The sequence below is a fragment of the Pteropus alecto genome, unplaced genomic scaffold, assembly GCF_000325575.1.
Source record: "Pteropus alecto unplaced genomic scaffold, ASM32557v1 scaffold312, whole genome shotgun sequence".
Classification (NCBI taxonomy): domain Eukaryota; kingdom Metazoa; phylum Chordata; class Mammalia; order Chiroptera; family Pteropodidae; genus Pteropus; species Pteropus alecto.
In genome coordinates, this window is record NW_006433948.1 from 3,485,279 (window position 1) to 3,503,039 (window position 17,761).

General features: G+C 49.3%; 1 protein-coding gene across 1 annotated transcript; it reads left to right on the forward strand.

Moving 5' to 3' along the window:
• The first annotated feature begins 9,100 nt into the window (after window positions 1–9,100).
• PIN4 (peptidylprolyl cis/trans isomerase, NIMA-interacting 4) lies at window positions 9,101–15,245 on the forward strand. Its single transcript, XM_006908546.3, has 4 exons — window positions 9,101–9,255; window positions 10,922–10,995; window positions 14,621–14,740; window positions 15,069–15,245. Exons 1-4 carry the CDS (start codon window positions 9,213–9,215, stop codon window positions 15,225–15,227), a joined length of 396 nt encoding a protein of 131 aa, XP_006908608.1. The 5' UTR covers window positions 9,101–9,212; the 3' UTR covers window positions 15,228–15,245.
• The last annotated feature ends 2,516 nt before the right edge of the window (window positions 15,246–17,761 follow it).

Genomic DNA, 17,761 nt, shown 5'->3' on the forward strand with positions numbered 1-17,761 from the left:
AACAACCTAGAGAGCTTCCAAGGGCCGGCTCACGGTAGGGCCCTGCAGTGTCAGAGCCTCCTTGTGCGACCATGCCATGAGCTGGGGATGCTTTTAGGGTCTCAATCACAGTGACCAAACTCACCATGCACGTCAAGGGCACGGTCCGGTACATTAATTAACCAGAGAGAACACCTTTAAAGCACAGGTCATAAACGGGAGGCCCAGAGTACACAACGTTGTTTTTCAATTGTTAAAAATGTGGCTGGGGCACAGCCTCTCCGATTCACCTCGCTCTCCACCACTCCCTCTTGTATGAAACCCAACCGGCTTCAGTCACATATGTGCCAGCCGGGCCCTTGAAGCATTTGAGCCCAGAACCCCTGCTTTACGATGTTGCTGCAAGGTGGGTTCCCAGGAAGCAAACTCTGGGATGGAGTTTTGTGTGCAGGCTGCTTCTCAAGGAACGGCCTAGGGGTCAACATCTGTAGGACAGAAGGGAAGGAAACAGGCTTAGGTGGGAGCAAAGGGCAGCGACGCAGGCCACTCCTTTGAGCAACGTGTGGCCTCGGTGGCCTCGTCCGCATCTCCTGCTCTTCTCCCCACGTTTCCTACCTCAGTGAGTTGTATCGCCATCCACTTACCTGCAAAAGCCAGAGGCCTGGGCATCTCCCTAGCTGTGTCTTCTCTCCTACATCCAATAAGCTTTGCAGGTTCTACCATGTAAATTTCTCTTGTATCTCTTTGTTCCTTGTTTTATTTGTTGCCATAGGGGTTCACTAAATATTGAGAAGCCTATCATTCTATTTTATTTATTTTACATGATGAAAAAAAGATGAGCTTCATACCATACTACGAAATCAGTTCCAGGTAGATGAAAGCCTAAATATGAGCAGCAAAAATATAAAGCTTTGGGAAGATTAGGTACGAGAATATCTTCACAACCTCAGAGTAGAAAAGGATTTCTAATACAAGATGCAAAACGATTAATCATAAGAGAAATGACAAAATCCAACTACCTTAAAATCAGAAAACCATTTCAAGAGTGAAAAGGCAAGCCACAGAGAAGTAAAAGCTATTTGCAAAACGTATAACCAACAAAGGACTAGTATTCAGAATACACAAAGAACTCCTACTAGTCATAAAAAAGACAGAAAACGCAATAGAAAAAAGGGCAAGAGACTTGTATGGGCTCATGGTAAAAGAAGAAATCCGAATACCCAATGAGCATGTGAAGGTGCTTCACTTCATCTGCCATCAGAGAAATGAGGAGTGAGGGGGGTGCCGATATGTTCATTATCTCGATTGTGGCTCTGGTTCCACAGATGTTTACTCATAAGATTGTCACTTTAAATATGTGGTTTGTTGTACATCAATTATACCTCAATAAAGCTGTAAAACACACACAATCACACACACACATACACACCGAAATACCATTTCGCATCCACCAGAAGGCAAAACACTTTAAAGTCTGACATTAACTAGTGTTAAGTAAGGAAAGTGTATAGGAATGGAAACTCTGATACGCTGCTGGTAGGAACCTAAATTGGTTTAGTTACATCCCCTGGGAAATAGGTACATGTCTTTTCCGAAAGACATACAGAAGACATAGCAGCATTGCACATAACAGCCCAAACCGGAAACAACACAACAGTCCATCAAGAGGAAAATGAATAAACTGTGGAATACTGCATAGCAACGACAAACTAAGGCACATGCGACAACATGTATGGAGCACGCAAGTATAAAGCTGAGCAAAAGAAGCAAGACACGAAGGACCACATACAGGATGATCCCATTTACATAAAGAGCAAAAACAAGCAAGACTGAATTCTCGTTGAGAGACGCATAGATAGACGGTAAAACTAAAGAGAAGCGAGGAAAGCGCTGTCACAGAAGTTAAGGGCGTGGCTCCTTATAAGAGGAAGGGAAAACTGTCACTGGTGAGGACACGGGGGAGGCTTCTGGGGGGCTGGCAAGATTCTATTTTGGGACCTGGGTGGTGGTCCCACGTGTTCACTTTGTAACTATTTTTACAAGTGTACAAACAAACTGTCCGTTTGCTTTAAGCACGTATCTGTAGGTATGTATGTGTCCTATCTTACACAAGAACATCTTTCTAAAGACTCGATATGCAATTCTGAGTTACAGCAAATTTTAGGGAAAGGCTGCAGAAAAACGAATCTAGGAAGGAGACAGGGCAGATGGCGAACCAAGAGAGAAGCCCCAAATTTCCAAAAGGGAGCGGACCACAGCACCAGCCCCTATCTGCCCCTGCTCTACACGACACATCAGCCTGTGTCCTGGCAGCCGTGACAGGAAAACGCTTGCACAAGAGAAAAATGAGTGAGGGCACAAATAGATGAGAAGAAATACTATTAGGAGGCAAACATATGGGGAAACGTCTACTCCTCCTTAAGGAGCAAAGACATAGAAAATCTGAAAAACTGAATGGCCATTTTTTTGCCTATTATAGTAGCAAAAATTGAGGGGAGGTGGAAAAAATTGCAATATGTCAGGCTGGAAAGAATACCAAATGGATGCTTGGCTACTGGCTGCTAAGACTGTGAATAAACACCATCCCTTTAAAATCAAATCTGGCAGTATGCATCAGATTTTAAATGCTCATACCATTTTACTCAGTAATCCTCCTTCTGGGAATCTATGCGAGGAAAACGAGACAAAGTACTGTTCAACAAGGAAGCCAGGGAATAAACTTCATCAAGCGCAACTAAAGTAAAAAATCATAATTACAATGAGCGATACTTTTTGACATATATTATTCTAAGTGTATTACTTTATCTAGTTCAATGCGACCGCCTCCAAAGTCTTTTATCGTTACTTCCATTTGAATATGGAGAAACTGAAGCTCAGAGAAGCTGATTAACCTGCCAAAGATCACACAGCTAGTGAGGGGCAGAACCAAGATTTGAGGACACGGCTGATGAATATGAAACCTCTCTTATTTTCACTCCAACGGGAAAACAAAATACTTCTGCTAGCATGTCTTGAAGTATTTTTCCCCCAAACACAGCATGTTACTAATAGGTTTTTGAAATATGAAGCTTCTTTCCTACGTGCCTCCTCGGAGCTTTTCTCGCACGTTCATTCACTCAACAAGTATTTGCTGGGTGTGTCAGATACTCGGGTGTTGGGGACACAGCAGTGAACTAGAGACAAGACCCCTGCCCTCTTAAAGCCTATATTCCGGTCAGCAGAGGGAGAATGCAAATAAATACCCCAAATCATTCCAGATCGCAGCGAATGCTGTGTACGAAGTTAACAAGGCGACGTGACGGACGGGACGTCCCACCTGGGAGACGGGACTGCTCCAGAGGGGTTGATCACAGACGGTTCTTCTAGGCAGAGGGACAGCAAATCTAAAGACCCGAGGAGGGAGAGAGTTTATTATTTTCAAGGACTAGAAAGAAGCCCAGCCCGGCCAGAGGACCGTGAGGGAGGCAGAGTGGCCATGGTAGGGGTCTGGTTTCTGCTCTAAGAGCAAAGGGAAGCCATTGGAGTGTTTCAGTGGGGGTCACTGACATAGTTTGACCTTTTAAAACTTATGCTGGCTACTCTGTGCGGGGCAGATTGGAGTGAAGCAAGAACGAAGGCAGGAAACCAATGAGGACAGCGGCTCCTGCGAGGCTGGCGACCTTGGACATGGGGAGGAATGGAAGGATCTGTGCTGTATTTTGAATACTGAGCCCACCAGGCTGCCTGGTGAGTTGTAAGCGGGTGACAAGCGAAAGGGAGGAATCGAGAGCCACTCGTCGGTTTGGAGTTTCAGCAGCTGCATGGATGGTGGTGCCATTTATTAGGATGGCGAAGAGTTGAGAAAGAGCAGGTTTGGGAGGGACAGAGGAATGAGTGCTTAGGTTTTATATATATTAAATCCGAGCGGTGATGCCTGGCCAGTCCCTAGATATACAGATTGGCAGTTCAAGGCAGTGGGCAAGGCTGGAGAGAAAGCTGGGAGCCCTTAGAACATCAATGATTTAAAGCAGGGGTCCCCAACCCCCAGGCCATGGACCGGTACCGGTCCGTGACCTGTGAGGAACTGGGCTGCACAGCAGGAGGCGAGCGGCAGGCGAGCAGCAAAGCTTCATCTGCATCTGCAGCCGCTCCCCAGCGCCAGCATCACCGCTTCAGCTCCGCCTCAGATCATCAGGCGTTAGATTCTCTGAGGAGCACCGGTCCCTGGTGCCACAAATGTTGGGGACCGCTGCTTTAAAGACTTGAGACTGGATGACTTCACCAAGGTAGCAAAAATAAATAGAGGAGGAAAGATGGCTCAGGCTGAGCTCTGGGGCCGGCCAATGCTTAGGTCTCCAGTAGAGAAGGGGCAACGAAGAAAGGAAATTGAGCTGTGAACCGCCAAGAGAAAGGCTATAAACTGTAGAGCTCCCAAGCCTGCTTGATCATGGAACGTTTTAGACATGGCGCGGCTTGCGCTCAGTAAAACACATGGAGGGAAATGCTGGCTTATCCCACAGTCAGTGGGAAGGCAGGCTACAAAATGGTTGGCCAACTCTGATTGCAGCCATGGACAAGCATGCACAGAACATGTCTGGCATGTGCATATTCGCCAATGATACATCTGACAATGGTTTGCTACCCCAAATTCATAACGAACTCATACAACTTAACGGCAAAAAACTAACACGCTAATAAAAAATGGGCAGAAGACCTGAATAGGTACTTCTCCAAAGAGGAAATACAGATGGCCGACAGGCATATGAAAAGATGCTCAAGGTCACTTTGCATCAGAAAAATGCAAATTAAAACCACAATGACCTGTCAGTACACATCTATCCAAATGCCTAAGATAAAAATTGTAATAAAAGAAAATGCTGTTGATTGGGTGGAGAAACTGACCACCCATACGTCGCTCATAGGAATTTGAAATGGCGCAGTCATTCTGGAAGAGTATGGCAGTTTCTTACAAAACTAAACATGCAATTACCATACAACTCAACAATTACTCTCTTGGAAATAATCCTAGGGAAATGGAAACTTGTTTTCACACACAAAAACCTGTTGACAAACATTTCTAGCTGCTTTATCTGTCATAGCCCCAAACTGGAAACAACCCAAATGTTTTTGGCATTTGAGTGGATGGTTAAGCACACCGTGGCCCATCAATGGCACGGCCTACTACTGACCGTCACACAAATGTTAGAGACAAGGCAAGCACGCTTTGGGAGCCCCGAGGGGCACCTGGCCCAGCCTGAGAGAAGGCGGAGAAGGTCAGGGAAGGCTTCCAGGAGGAAGTAGCACCTGAGCTTCGTCTTGAAAAGTAAGTAAGACTTAGCTAGATCGAAAATAGGGGAAGAGCATTCCAGACAGGGAGAAGAGCATGCGCAAAGGCGTGGGTCTTAAGCGAGCACTATCCGTCAGAGGGCCTGTAACTGCTAACTCGACATGGCTGGAGATGTCAGCAGATCAGCCCTCAGGCCTCCGGGCTAAGGAGCCTCTGAGATATCATCGGGGAGCCACTGAAGGGCCCTCGCTGGGGAAATGAGCGTCAAATCTGTTTCTGAGAGTTCTCTGTCAGACGCTGGGGACAGTAGTTTGGAGGGTGGTGGGACTTCCGACTGAGAGACCAGCTTGGAAGCTGTGGCAGCGGGGAAGAGGGCGGGGCCCAGTACAAGACACGTTTGGTAAATCCTAGCAAAGTGTTCCTTGTTCCCCATAAAATGACGAGGGGCAGGGGAGAAGAGCTGCGTAGGAGGCAGAACTCGCTAGACACGGAGACCGGTTCCTGAGGGTGAGGACACCGTCTTCCCCACTGTCACCCACTGCCTTGGAATGCTCTGCCCGCTGACCCCACCCACGCCATGTTCCTGCTCCTCGCTTCTGTGCTTCTCAGCTTACGAGGTCTGGCACAGTAGGCAGAGGTGATCACCTTGGAGATCACTCAAAACCAGCACCCTGACGCGTAAGCCAGAGGCGCATTTATTTCTGTCCCCTCGTGAGGCCTCAGGTCCTTGGGAAGCTGACTTGGAGAACACACACTCTGAACAACAGGAGCTGGGGGTCTCAGATTTCATTCAGACGGCAAAGCGTCACCGTGCAGAGGGTGACGGCTTGGAAGTCAGGCCAACCCGTGTCCAGGCCCATCCCCGTCCCAGTCCCCAGCTCTGCAACTTGCAGGCATTTCTTCTCCGGGCCTGTTTCTTCGGCCCAGAAATGGCGATGGCGATTCTCTGCAGTCAGAGCGCCATGAGAACGAAGACGGACCGTGACAGAAAGCTCCAGGCTCATGCTACACATGCCATTTGTGTTGGTTGTTTCCCATTGCCTCAAATGAACACTGCTCTCCCCCCCCAAAAAAAATCCCCCTCTCTGGTTGCTGGAATATTAATGTCCCCCAGACATTAATGTCCCCCAGCCTTCTTGCTTGGATGACGCTGGAGGAACATAGATGGAACGTTCTTCTTTGAAGCCTTCTCTAAAAGCCAGTTGTTCAGAGCTTCGCTCTCAGGCTCAGCATGTCACAAACGGCACGAAGAGGGACAGAAAGTTCTTCAGCCAGTGACAAGGCCCCAGAGACATATCTGTCCCATCAGCAATATACCCGCATCCATTTGCTACCTTTGCAGGTAGTTGACCCCATCTGCCATGCACTGATTTTTTCTGGTTTCAACGTCCCAGGGTGACCTCTTCCTACCCTTGTTCCCAGAGGCTGGGGCCCAGAGCTCCCCATGCACTGACATCTCTGAGTGGGATCAGCTGGACCTGCTCTGTTGTTCCAAGCTCCCCATTTACAGGACGCTGTGCTGGGGTCTCAAACGGGAAAGAAACTGCACCCTCTTGGCTGTGGAGCAGGTTGGTAAGAGGCCTGCCAGCCTTCCCTCTTGCTTTTCTCCACTTAAGGAATGCAAGGAAGAATGAGTCTGAGGGGATAATTAACACAGGACCGGCGGCCATTCCTGGCTCCGACCCACTCTGTACACTCCAGCAGCTGCTACCATGGCTCAAGGCTGAAGTTTTCTCTTCTCTGGCCCCCGCCTGCTCTGCTGTTCACTCATCACTCTGCTCCACACTCCTCCACAGTCGGCTCCACAGACTGGGGAAGACTTAACGCTGTGTAGAATGAATAATGTTTATTGCCTTTTTTCTCGGAAAAGAAAAATACATGCCAGTTGATATGAACAGAGAAAAATGAAAATTAGCCATTAACTCATATTCCAGAACACTTAAGATTTTATCATGTTTCCCTCCCCATCTTTTTGTGATGCATAGTGCATACTTGAGATCAAACGTGATATTATATCTGTCTTTAAAGTGCTTTTGACTTTGAAAGCCCCTGCAGACTTACGTCTATCTTTTCTCTTTTGAGTTGCTGGTCTTCAGGCACTGCTCTGGGCAAATCCAACCTCTTGCAGAGGCTTGCTTATTATTGTTGCTGTTATCTACTGGAATGCACAAAGCTCTCAGTGTTCCAGGCCTTAAGCATTTTCCAGGCTCATTAGCGATTTAATGCTGGCTCTTCACCCGGATCTGAACTCTGCGTCATTCCCGCTCTGAGATGGCCACAGCCAGTGGTCGCAGGAAAGGCTGTTCCCTACGAAAATGCAAAAGTAAAGGTGCCTCCTGAACCTCCTGGCTGTGGATGAGCTGATGAGCATGAGACCACAGTGTCATTATCAAAGTCCAACCCCCATCTCCCACCTGGACTTGCAGAGTCAGTACCTGGGGACAGTGGGATCCACCTCAGAAGTGGGGGACCAGTGATTCCCTCCACACTGGGTATGTTCTCCATAGCTGATCACTCTCAGTCTGAAGCAAGGCATGCCCAAGACGTGCTGTGTCCAGAAGTCACAGCGGCACTACATGAAGGGGCTGCTTGTTACGTCTGAGTTGCAGGTGGGCATGGGCCCAGAACTCCGCGACCCCCTGGTCTGAGCACTGCTAGCTCCAAAAAGTCAACTCTGTGCTGGACCACCTGTAGGTTCTGCCTGGCGGTGCAAGCTTGAACAGCCATCTGTGAAGTGCAGGAAAAGCCTTGCCCTTACATATAAATTGGAGGGAGAGGGGTTGCAGGCAAGGGGAGACAGCGTGGGGGCACAAATTCAAAACCCGTTCATCTTAAGCTAACACTCTAGGAACGCGTGACCGTTCTATGTGCTTTACAAATATGAACTTGTTTAAGTCTCTTAACACCCTATAAGTAGGTACTATTAATCATCAACTGCATTTTACACATGATGAAACTAAGCCAAAGATAGATGACGTCACTTCCTGAAGGTCACAAAGCTAGCGGCCAGATGGTGGAGCAGGGATTTGAAGCCAAGCGATCTGGCCCCAGAATTCCATGTTTTCAACTACTGTATTATGCTGCACCATTATAGAAATTTTGTAAATACACAGAAACATACACGACGTGTACTAGCACCACCGGTCACATTTTGCTGGGCAGCCTTCCTGTCCTTTATGCGCATATATCGTATAGTACGCTTTGCACTTTTTAAAAGGAATCACATTCTACAGCTCGGTTAGAAACCTTAAGGTCATTTCCCGTGTCTGTACACACAGCTTTACACTCGTTAAACGGCATATATCTTTTTCTGTGGTTGAAACATTATTTATTTAAGCGATGCCCTACTGAAGGACATTCATTCGGACTGCTTCGAATTTTTCTCCAGGACAAAGTTCTACAAGAGGCCGAGGGGCGACAGCTTTTTTTTTTTTAAACTACCTTTTGAATAGCACCAGCTACAGCTGCAAAGTAAAATTAAACATGAAAAACCGCGAGGGCGGGCTTGTGTGGAGGAGGGGGCAGCCGCCGCAGCTCTTCCCTTTGTCTGGCGGCCCCGCGGGATCTGCAGAGCCGGCGCCGAGGGACTGCAGGGGCCCGTGGCTTCCACTGCGCACGCGCACAGGGGAGGGCGGTGGCGGGGAGCGCGGGAGCAGGGGAGCAGACGCAATGTAGGGCTGTGACAGAAGGAACAAAAAGCGCAGACGCGGACTTTCCTACCTCGCTCTCCCTTTGGCTCCGCCCCTCTACCCGGCCCAAGGTTCTTATTGGTCAGACGTCTTCGGCCCCATCGGTCCTAGAGACACAGGGCTGGGTCTGTCCCAAGATATGCCTGCTTCCGGAGCCGCAGTAAGGACGGTCAGTTGCGTTGCCGCTTTCAGGCATCCGTTTAGGACAGCCCCATGGGGCCTGAAGGGGCTTCGTATGGCAACCGGTACAGTTGAGAGTTCAACGGCGCGTTGCAAAGATGCCGCCCAAAGGAAAAAGCGGTTCTGGAAAAGGGGGAAAAGGTAGAGCGGCCAGGGCGGCCACAGCAGCCAGGGAGAATGCGGTCGGGTGAGGAGCGAGGGGAGGGAGCAGACCGCGGACCCCCGGGTGCGGGACGGAGGCAGCCGGTGGCCAGTGAGTGACCCGGAAGTGATCGATTGGACAATCCGCGCGGACTTCTCTGGAAAGCTTTAATGGGAAAAAGCATAGAAATTAGATGGTAGATAGAAGAGCACGAAGGCCTAAGAGAACGTTTTGTTTCTTCGCAATGGGGAAAACTTGGGAGTGAGGCCGACGTGAAGGATCCAGTAGAGTTAGACAGGTAAAGATACAGAGGAGTGAGATTTAGGAGAAAATGAGGTCCAGGACAAATGTAGAGCAGCCGAGCTTTGAATAGGAGAAGGAACACCTGATGCTTCAGGTGACAGTGAAACAGACGCTGTCAAAATTGGGGTCAGAGAGGAGGGAGGGCTGCAGTTTGTACGCGATCATAACCGATGGCCTCAGTTTCTCAGTCAAGTGGAAGGCAATGGTGATTTTTAAGGCTGAGGGGCAGGGGCTGAGCAGCGCTCTCGAGCTGTGTAAGGCATCAGAGACACTAAGACAAGTAATATGGAGCCTCCTGATTGAAACTTTTCATCGGCTCCCTGTTCTAAGATAAATTCCATGTACCGTAATGGGGCCCAAAGGCTCTCATGCCCCAACCCTCAGCCACCTCCCTTAGGCTCCTGTCACAGCACTCCCACCCCAGATGTGGCTTCATCCGAAGTCTCCTAGAATACCCCGCCATTCCCCCACGTTAGACTGTCTCCTCACCCGGTCGGTGCCTTCTCATCCAGGAAACCTTCCCTGCCTGCCTAGAATGTCCCTTCCTGCTTCCACAGCCCCCGTCCACAGGTCATAGGTCATTCTCCTGAAGTGGTCTGTGTACATACCCGTCTCCCCAGTAGCACATGAGCTCCCCGAAGGAGGGGGCCATGGCCTGTCCCATCTTACCGTTCCCAGTGCCTGGAACTTAGTAGATACGAAGGAAATGTGTATTGAACTGGACACTTAATCCAGCCATAGTTTTTAGGAACATCAACCTCTAACAGGTAAGTATGCTGCCACTGACACAAGTTGACACAGTAGTCAAATGACAGACGAGTAAAATGGGAGTTGCTGCCACTGCTTGTTAATCTGATTATCGATGACTTTTCTGGAGAAAGAATCAAAAGGCGATGTAGTAGACTCTATGAATCTGGACATGAATGCATTCTTTAGCCAAATATGGGTGGCGGGCAATATGATCTTTAGTTAAAATATATTTGTGGAGATTTTACACATCGGAATTCTGTGGAATACACCATTGCAGTGCTTGTTAGAAATCATGCAAGAGCTTGGGGGTTCACCCTCAGAACGCAAGATATGACACTGGATCGAGACCAGACTTCTGGTAGCACTCCCATTCAGCTGGTAGCACTCACCTGTGTGTGTCTCTTTCTCTGAAGGGTTTATATGGGGCACTAATTTCCTATTTTAAGAGAGGTGAGTCACAGAATCATTTACCTTGATGTGTAGTAAAGTGGCCAGCAGAGGTGCCTTTCGAAGCTTCCTGCTATGACAGAAGTATGGATTCCTATCGTGTTGGACCTTTCTGTAAATATCAAGGTGTAGTTGAAATGAGTACCTGTCATCTCTTCTCTAAAGGGGGAGCAGCTTCTGGGAGTGACACTTCTGACAAGAAGTCTCAGGGTCCCAAAGGTGGTGGCAATGCAGTAAAGGTGAGTTACTAGCTCCTTTTTTCCATGTTAAATATAAATAATATATATACACATGTGTTCTTTTGGTATACATAAAAGGAAAAGACAGTATGCTTAACTCATTCTTAGAGGCTAGTCTAACACTGATGTAAAACCCAGGTCACACAGAATTGGAAAATATAGACCAATCTCACTTATAAAAAGTAATTCCTTTTTAAATATTTTTCAAATGCTTTCTCAGACATCCAGAATCTCTTCCTACTGTAGTATTGTTTCTTAAAATGTATTAAGTTAGATCTTCCAGTCAGCGAATGAATTATTTCTTGGAACAAAATATTTTGTAAAACCAAGAGCTTAGACACACAGGCAAGGGCACACATCTCATTAGATAGCTCCCCTGCTCGTGAGCTACAAGCCAGGGCCCTAACCGTGAAAATGGGGGTGGGAGACCCCTGTAAATAATTACTCGGAGCGCTTGATCCCATCCCAGAGAAATGCTTGCCCTGGAAAATAGAATCTGCCAACAAAACTGTACTGCTTAGTGCTACGTAACAAGGCAGTTTCCGTGTTTCGGTCAGGACATGGTCCCATACTCCATTCATTCAATGAGGATTTAGTGTTCTGGGTATTATAAAAAGAAGTAAGGACATTAATGAAAAAGAGTTCTGGGTATTACTAAAAACACGAGTAAGAGACGGCCCCTCGTCCGTGAACCTGTGCCCAGAGACAGTGAGGTGGGAGACGTGGGTCTGCTCTGCCATAGGCGGCCTGAATTCCCACACAGCATCCAACCACGGGAAGTGAGGTTCCGGTACCCAGAGGTAAGTTTCCATACAAGGCGGCCCCTACATACAAACCAGCTAGTTCGATCAGCTGCTGTTGAGCTGAGGAGGTGGTCGTCGTTATAAAGTGGGCGGGGACACAGGCTGTGCTGGGCTTAATGAGGGCCGACGTGTTAGTCTTCAGGGTGGCATCTTCATAAGGGACGCTGTGGGGTAATCTTGGCCCGCGCAGGTTTCAGCTCACGTGCTGACTTTTACAAGCACCTACTCACATGCTGGATGACAGCCTGGTTGTCCTCAGTGTTCAAGAAGGCCCCAGCAGGGGCGTGACCCCGGAACCCTCCAGCCTTTTGGGGTCTAGGCCCCCTGCACATCCCGTCATTCTGCTTTAGTGCTCACCCTGTGTCGCTGGACTGTCCAGATTCGGAAACCCACCTGGTGACCGCAGCTTCCCCCCCCATCTCCCCTCCCCGGGTCGTGCCCTGGCCCCTCCCTCCATCTCCCAGGCTCTGAGTCAGTTCTGTAAGCTGGAGATTTGCGTGAAGGGCCTGATAGTAGGACGGGGGGCCCCACTCTTTCATCTGCTCTCCCGCCCCGCCCGCGCCTCGCAGCCAGCGCCTCGGTCCTCCCAGCGGTCTGCTTCCTTTACGCTCAAGCCCAGAACTGCCCAGCCCGTGGGAGAGTCCCAGGGCCCTAGCTGCCGCGGCCACTGATTCCTGGTCTCTCAGCCAGCTCGAGTCACCCGGCACCCTGCCCGTCAGCAGAGGGCCTCACCCCAGGGTCTCACCCCGGTGTACGGCACAGTGACTGGGACAACTCCTAAAACTGCCCAGGCCGAGGGCCCGCCGCACCCCGGCTGCCTGAGACTCCTGGGGGCACGGCCTAGACCCTGCTACAGTTCTCGAACTTGCGGGGGGTGATCCTGACGCGCTGCCAGGGTGGAGAAGTAGTGACCTGGCGTCAGCGTTGCTGTGAGGGCTGCGTGACATAATGCGTGTCCAGCGCTGGGTGTCATGCCCAGCACATGTCAAGGACTCCGTCACCTTTAAGTATCATTCTGATGCTCACGAGGAAACAGACCAGACCTGTGGTCAGGACCTCGTGCGCTGTCCAGCCCGTGACACGAGACACAGGTCTCTCGGCCTGCAACTCCGTCCTCTCCGCCCTTCCTCCTCTGAGCCCCGCTGACTTTGGTCACCGTGCTCCGAGGGCCACGGCTTGTCCCTTCGTCTAGCGCCACCTACTGTCTGCTCTGGCTTCACCCTCCCCCCTTACTGCGCCTGTCCCCTCATTCTGAAACAGCCCAGGACTCTCAGATGCGTGCCTGGCCGTGACCTTTTCCTCCGAGCTGCGGCTTTCCCATGGTCTAATGCATTCCCTCCCAGGTTCCTGTCCCCTGCCCCTCCAGCCGAATCCACAGTACTTACCTGAGGGCCCTGCAGCACCGAACGCTGTTGGCCCTGTCATGTCCTCCGGGAAGCTTCCTCTTGCCTTGGGTTCTGAGGACACAGCCGTCTCCGCACCCAACTGGCCCTCCCTTGGACTGGCCTGGCTGAGCGGCCTTCTCTGCTTAGTGCGTGAGCATCCATGTTCTCCCAGGATGGCCTCGGCCCGTTCTCACCTCATTCTCTTCCGACCCCTGGGTCCCCTCTTCCCCTCCGTGCAGATTGCCCCCAAATTCTCTAGCTCGACTGTCTTCCAAGATGTGTCTTACATAGTTGCCAGCGGTCAGTCCCACTGGCACACCCACTGGCACAAAAGTCTTGCTGTGTCCCACCGAATACCGGCTTATTCGGATGCAGAGGGGCCGGGGGTACCCCTCCTGTGGCCACGTGTGCCAGGGGCGCTGTCCTGAGAACTGAACCCGAGGGAGGAAGCTGTTTCAGCCAGGCTATGTTGAGGTCTGACGAAGCGTCCTTGTCCCCACCATGGTGTTCTCTAGGGTCCAGATCATTTGTCTCTGCCTCCCCTGGAAAGTACTGGACACACTCTGAGCCCAGGATCGCCTCGCCCCCGACGTCATACTTGAATCCCGAGGACAACCTGGGTCTGTCTCCACATTTATAAGGGAGACACCTCAGCCCCACCCCCCACCTATCAGTTACAATGCGAAAGTTACACGTAGCTTCTGTTGGAATAAGAACTGAGAAAGCCCGCACAACCAATCTGTGGACAAAATGTTTAAGGATAGTGATTTTTTAAAAGCACGGCTTTATGTAAACGGGTCGAATTTGAGTGCTGTGGATGGGTTGCGTGCTCTTCATGTTCAACACGAGATACTTTTTCAAAGTGGAAGCGTGTGGAGGCTCGTTTTGGGGCCTCTCCCAGGGGAAAGTATTTCCTAGAGGATCTGGCCTTTCTTTTCACATGAGCCGCTGGTGCATGCTCTGACGAAGCAACAGCTGGCTGTGCCGAATGCCAGCTGCAGCGTCGCAGTCTTCACGACCCTATGACACCCCGTCGCCACTGTTGTCACCTACCTCAGTGCACAAATGGGAGAAACTCTTCGGTGTTTAAAAACATGTCTAACGGTGACAGCAGAGCTGGGGTTTGAGTCCAGGACCCCAGGTTTCAGCCATTGTCACGTTTCCTCTTCCTGTTACCGTCGAGGTACATGGTAAAAGACGGGGTCTTCCCACAGCCAGGCGCCCATTTTGCACCTCAGTCGGGGTGCTGAGCTCGTCTTGGTACAGGAAATGGGTTTGTGGCCCTTACCCAGCTGGGCAGACTTCCAGGACTGAAGTCGCCCTGAGCTAACGCGCTTTTTCCGTCGCGAGGGTATAACCCAGGCACGACTGCTGTCCTCTGAGGAAATGAGTCGTTCGGGTCTCCTAGGCTCACGTGAACATACTTTTCCCTTGTAGGTCAGACACATTCTGTGCGAAAAACACGGGAAAATCATGGAAGCCATGGAAAAGCTGAAGTCTGGAATGAGATTCAATGAAGTGGCCGCACAGTACAGTGAAGATAAAGCCAGGCAGGGGGTATGTGCTGTCATCATTTGACTCTGTCCCCACAGGACACGCAGGCGAGGGAGGGTCCTTCCCATGTTCTGTCAGATCGTTTCAAGATCCTCAGAGCAGCAGGGTCCAACTTGTGTACGGTTGGATGTGAGTCCCGTACGTCTAAACCTAGGCACGTGTTCAGTGCACAGTTGCCTCTTCCACCCGCTGGTCCTCGTCCCTTCCTGCTTTCTAGCCCAGCTGAACACAGCTAGGAACCTTAGCGTCCACGTGGGGAAATGCTCCAGCTATAGTAGAACCGTTCCCTCTTCAGGGCCACTTGACGTCACACACCTTTTGGGTTTTGCAGGGCGACCTGGGCTGGATGACCAGAGGGTCCATGGTGGGGCCATTTCAAGAAGCAGCATTTGCCTTGCCTGTAAGTGGGCTGGACAAGCCTGTGTTTACAGACCCTCCGGTTAAGACAAAATTTGGATATCATATTATTATGGTTGAAGGGAGAAAATAAAACTATCGCAAGACCGAATGTTTGATGCGTTTTGCTTATCGCTTAAAAAGGTGTGGAACCACGCGTATATTCTCTGAGCTGTCACTGTGGGTTGGTAAGCGCGGTCAGGTGGGCAGATGTAAGCGGACACCGCAGAGGTGCTCAGTCGCTGGTTCTCAAAGACGAAGTCGAGCAGATGACTTTGAAGCTATCGTTCCATTCCTCCCAGAACTAACCTACCTGACTCTCAGTAAATCCCATGAGTTAATTTAGAAATCATCTCTAGGGAAGCCAAGTGTCAGCTCACACTGTGCACACATGCAACGGGCCATCAAAGACAGATTAGCACATGGAAATCATAAAACAAGTTTTAGACATCTGTTTTCTAAGGTAGCCAACTCTGACCTGCCAGGACGATTATCGGCTCCGTTGTCTCAACATGGTACATGTCACATAATGGCCATTCAACAGTAACTCCTTTCTTTTTAAATAAACGTTTATTGGAGGGGAGGGGACACTCAGTTCTTCCACTGGTTGTCTGTGCTCGACTGAGCAGCCGTTTGCCAAGTGTTGGTTAAAGGGAGAAATGTCAGCGTGAACAAACTCCGTCACCTTCAGATGTATGATTTACGTTATGACCGTCCCTTCCAGGGCCAATGCTCTGTGTATCTACTTTTTTAAATTTATAATTCCATATTTATAATATAGAAAAATAAAGAATATTACAAATACTATACTGCTGAAAAATAAAACTTAGCCAACACAACTGTGTGATTCTTAACTCTCGCCTGCACTTGACCAGCCCGCATGGCGGCAGCGTCACACGGAGGCCTAAGTCCCCACGTTAGAAGCGTCTGAGCACCCCGTCAGGTTACGCCTCTGGGATTCTCCCCACTGAGCAGACAGGCCGCCCCGGGATAGGTGTGCCACAGGATACCGAGATGTTCAAAACAGTGACATGAAACTGCTTTAAAAACCACGTTCACAGCAACGTCTCTTGATAAGGGCTATAAATTCTGAAAATCTCGAAGAAAATTCTGAAAAGTTTTATATGCAGCAGACACTACCTAGCTAGAGTCGTTAGCTAAGGACACCGGCTTTCCCAGGACACTAAGTGGATGTCGCCCACTAAGGAATGTAGGCACAGTGCTGGAAAGATGGAGTGGAAGCAGCAAACTGATTTCTGCGGCATGGGGAGAACACTCCCGGCCAGCTTGGGAGAAAGTAGGGCAGGCACGGGCCTGACACCACCCTTTGGGAAGTCAGCTTTTGACTGGCAAGTACGGTTCCAAACGAGCTGCTAAATAAAAAAAAGGATTTCTACAGATGTACACACGTGGCGTATGCATGCGGTTCTGCTTTGAAACTGCATCTCTTTCATTAAGTGCTTAAAGAACGAACCTCGTTCATAGTAAAATAATTGCAAATAAAACTCAAACGAGATCCCGTGTTTTACCTATCAGATTGGCAAAGTTCAAAACGTTTAACATGTTGGTGGGGGTATGGGGAAATGGGTATTCGTTAATGGTTGAAATACGTATTACAACCTCTGGAAAATGATTTGGCAGTACCTGTCAAAAGTATAAATATATCCTTTGACCCAGCAACTTTCTAGGAATTTATCCTACGGATGTAATCACATCTGCAAAAGGTACAAGGATATTCATTACAGCGTCAGCTGGAAGCAGTGTCCATCAGTAGCTGATAAATTATGGTCTATCTGCTCACTGGAATATGCAGCTGCGTTAATATTAAAAACTAAGGTGTATAACTATATACTACCATTTGAGTAAAAACAAGTATATACAGATATATACCTGTGCTTATAGATACATAGACTATCTCTTGGAATGGCAGTCCAGAAATGGGGGCAGAACAGGTAAGACTTTTGACCTCATACCCTTTGATCAGGGGTTTTAATCTGTTGTGTGCTGCAGAGCCCCTTGGCAGTTTGCCCAAGCCTATGGATTCTTTCTCAGAATGTTGATTTTAAGTGGATAAGGTAAAAACATAGGATTATAAAGGACACCAATGATACTGAAACAGTAATCAAAATAGTTTTAAAATTGTGTGTCTATATGTTTGTTAACTTCCTAAGATCTAGTGGTAGCTCTAAAAACCACCGTGAATTTGTAGTTGTGATATCAACAGTATTTTCAGATAGCTGCAAAATACCTATGAATCTCTGAGTCACAGGTACTGCTAATGGTTCTGCAGCTTGTTGCCTACATTCAGACAGCCTTGGATACTGTTTTACCATGTGCATGCGCTTCCCCGCTAATTGTCATAATCCACATCCAAACAAGAAGCATTTTATCACTGAGAAAGTCACGTGCCGCTGAGTGACGGGGACACATTCCTAGGAGCGCGTTGTCAGGCACCTTCGTCGTGGCCTGAGCATCATGGAGTGCACTTACGCACACCTGGTGGGTACGGTCCGCTACACACCTAGGCGGTGAGGGGACAGCCCGCTGCTCCTGGGCCACCAGCCTGGCCAGCACGTGACCGGACTGAACGCTGCAGGCAGCCGCACCCCAACGGCACGTGTCTGCGCC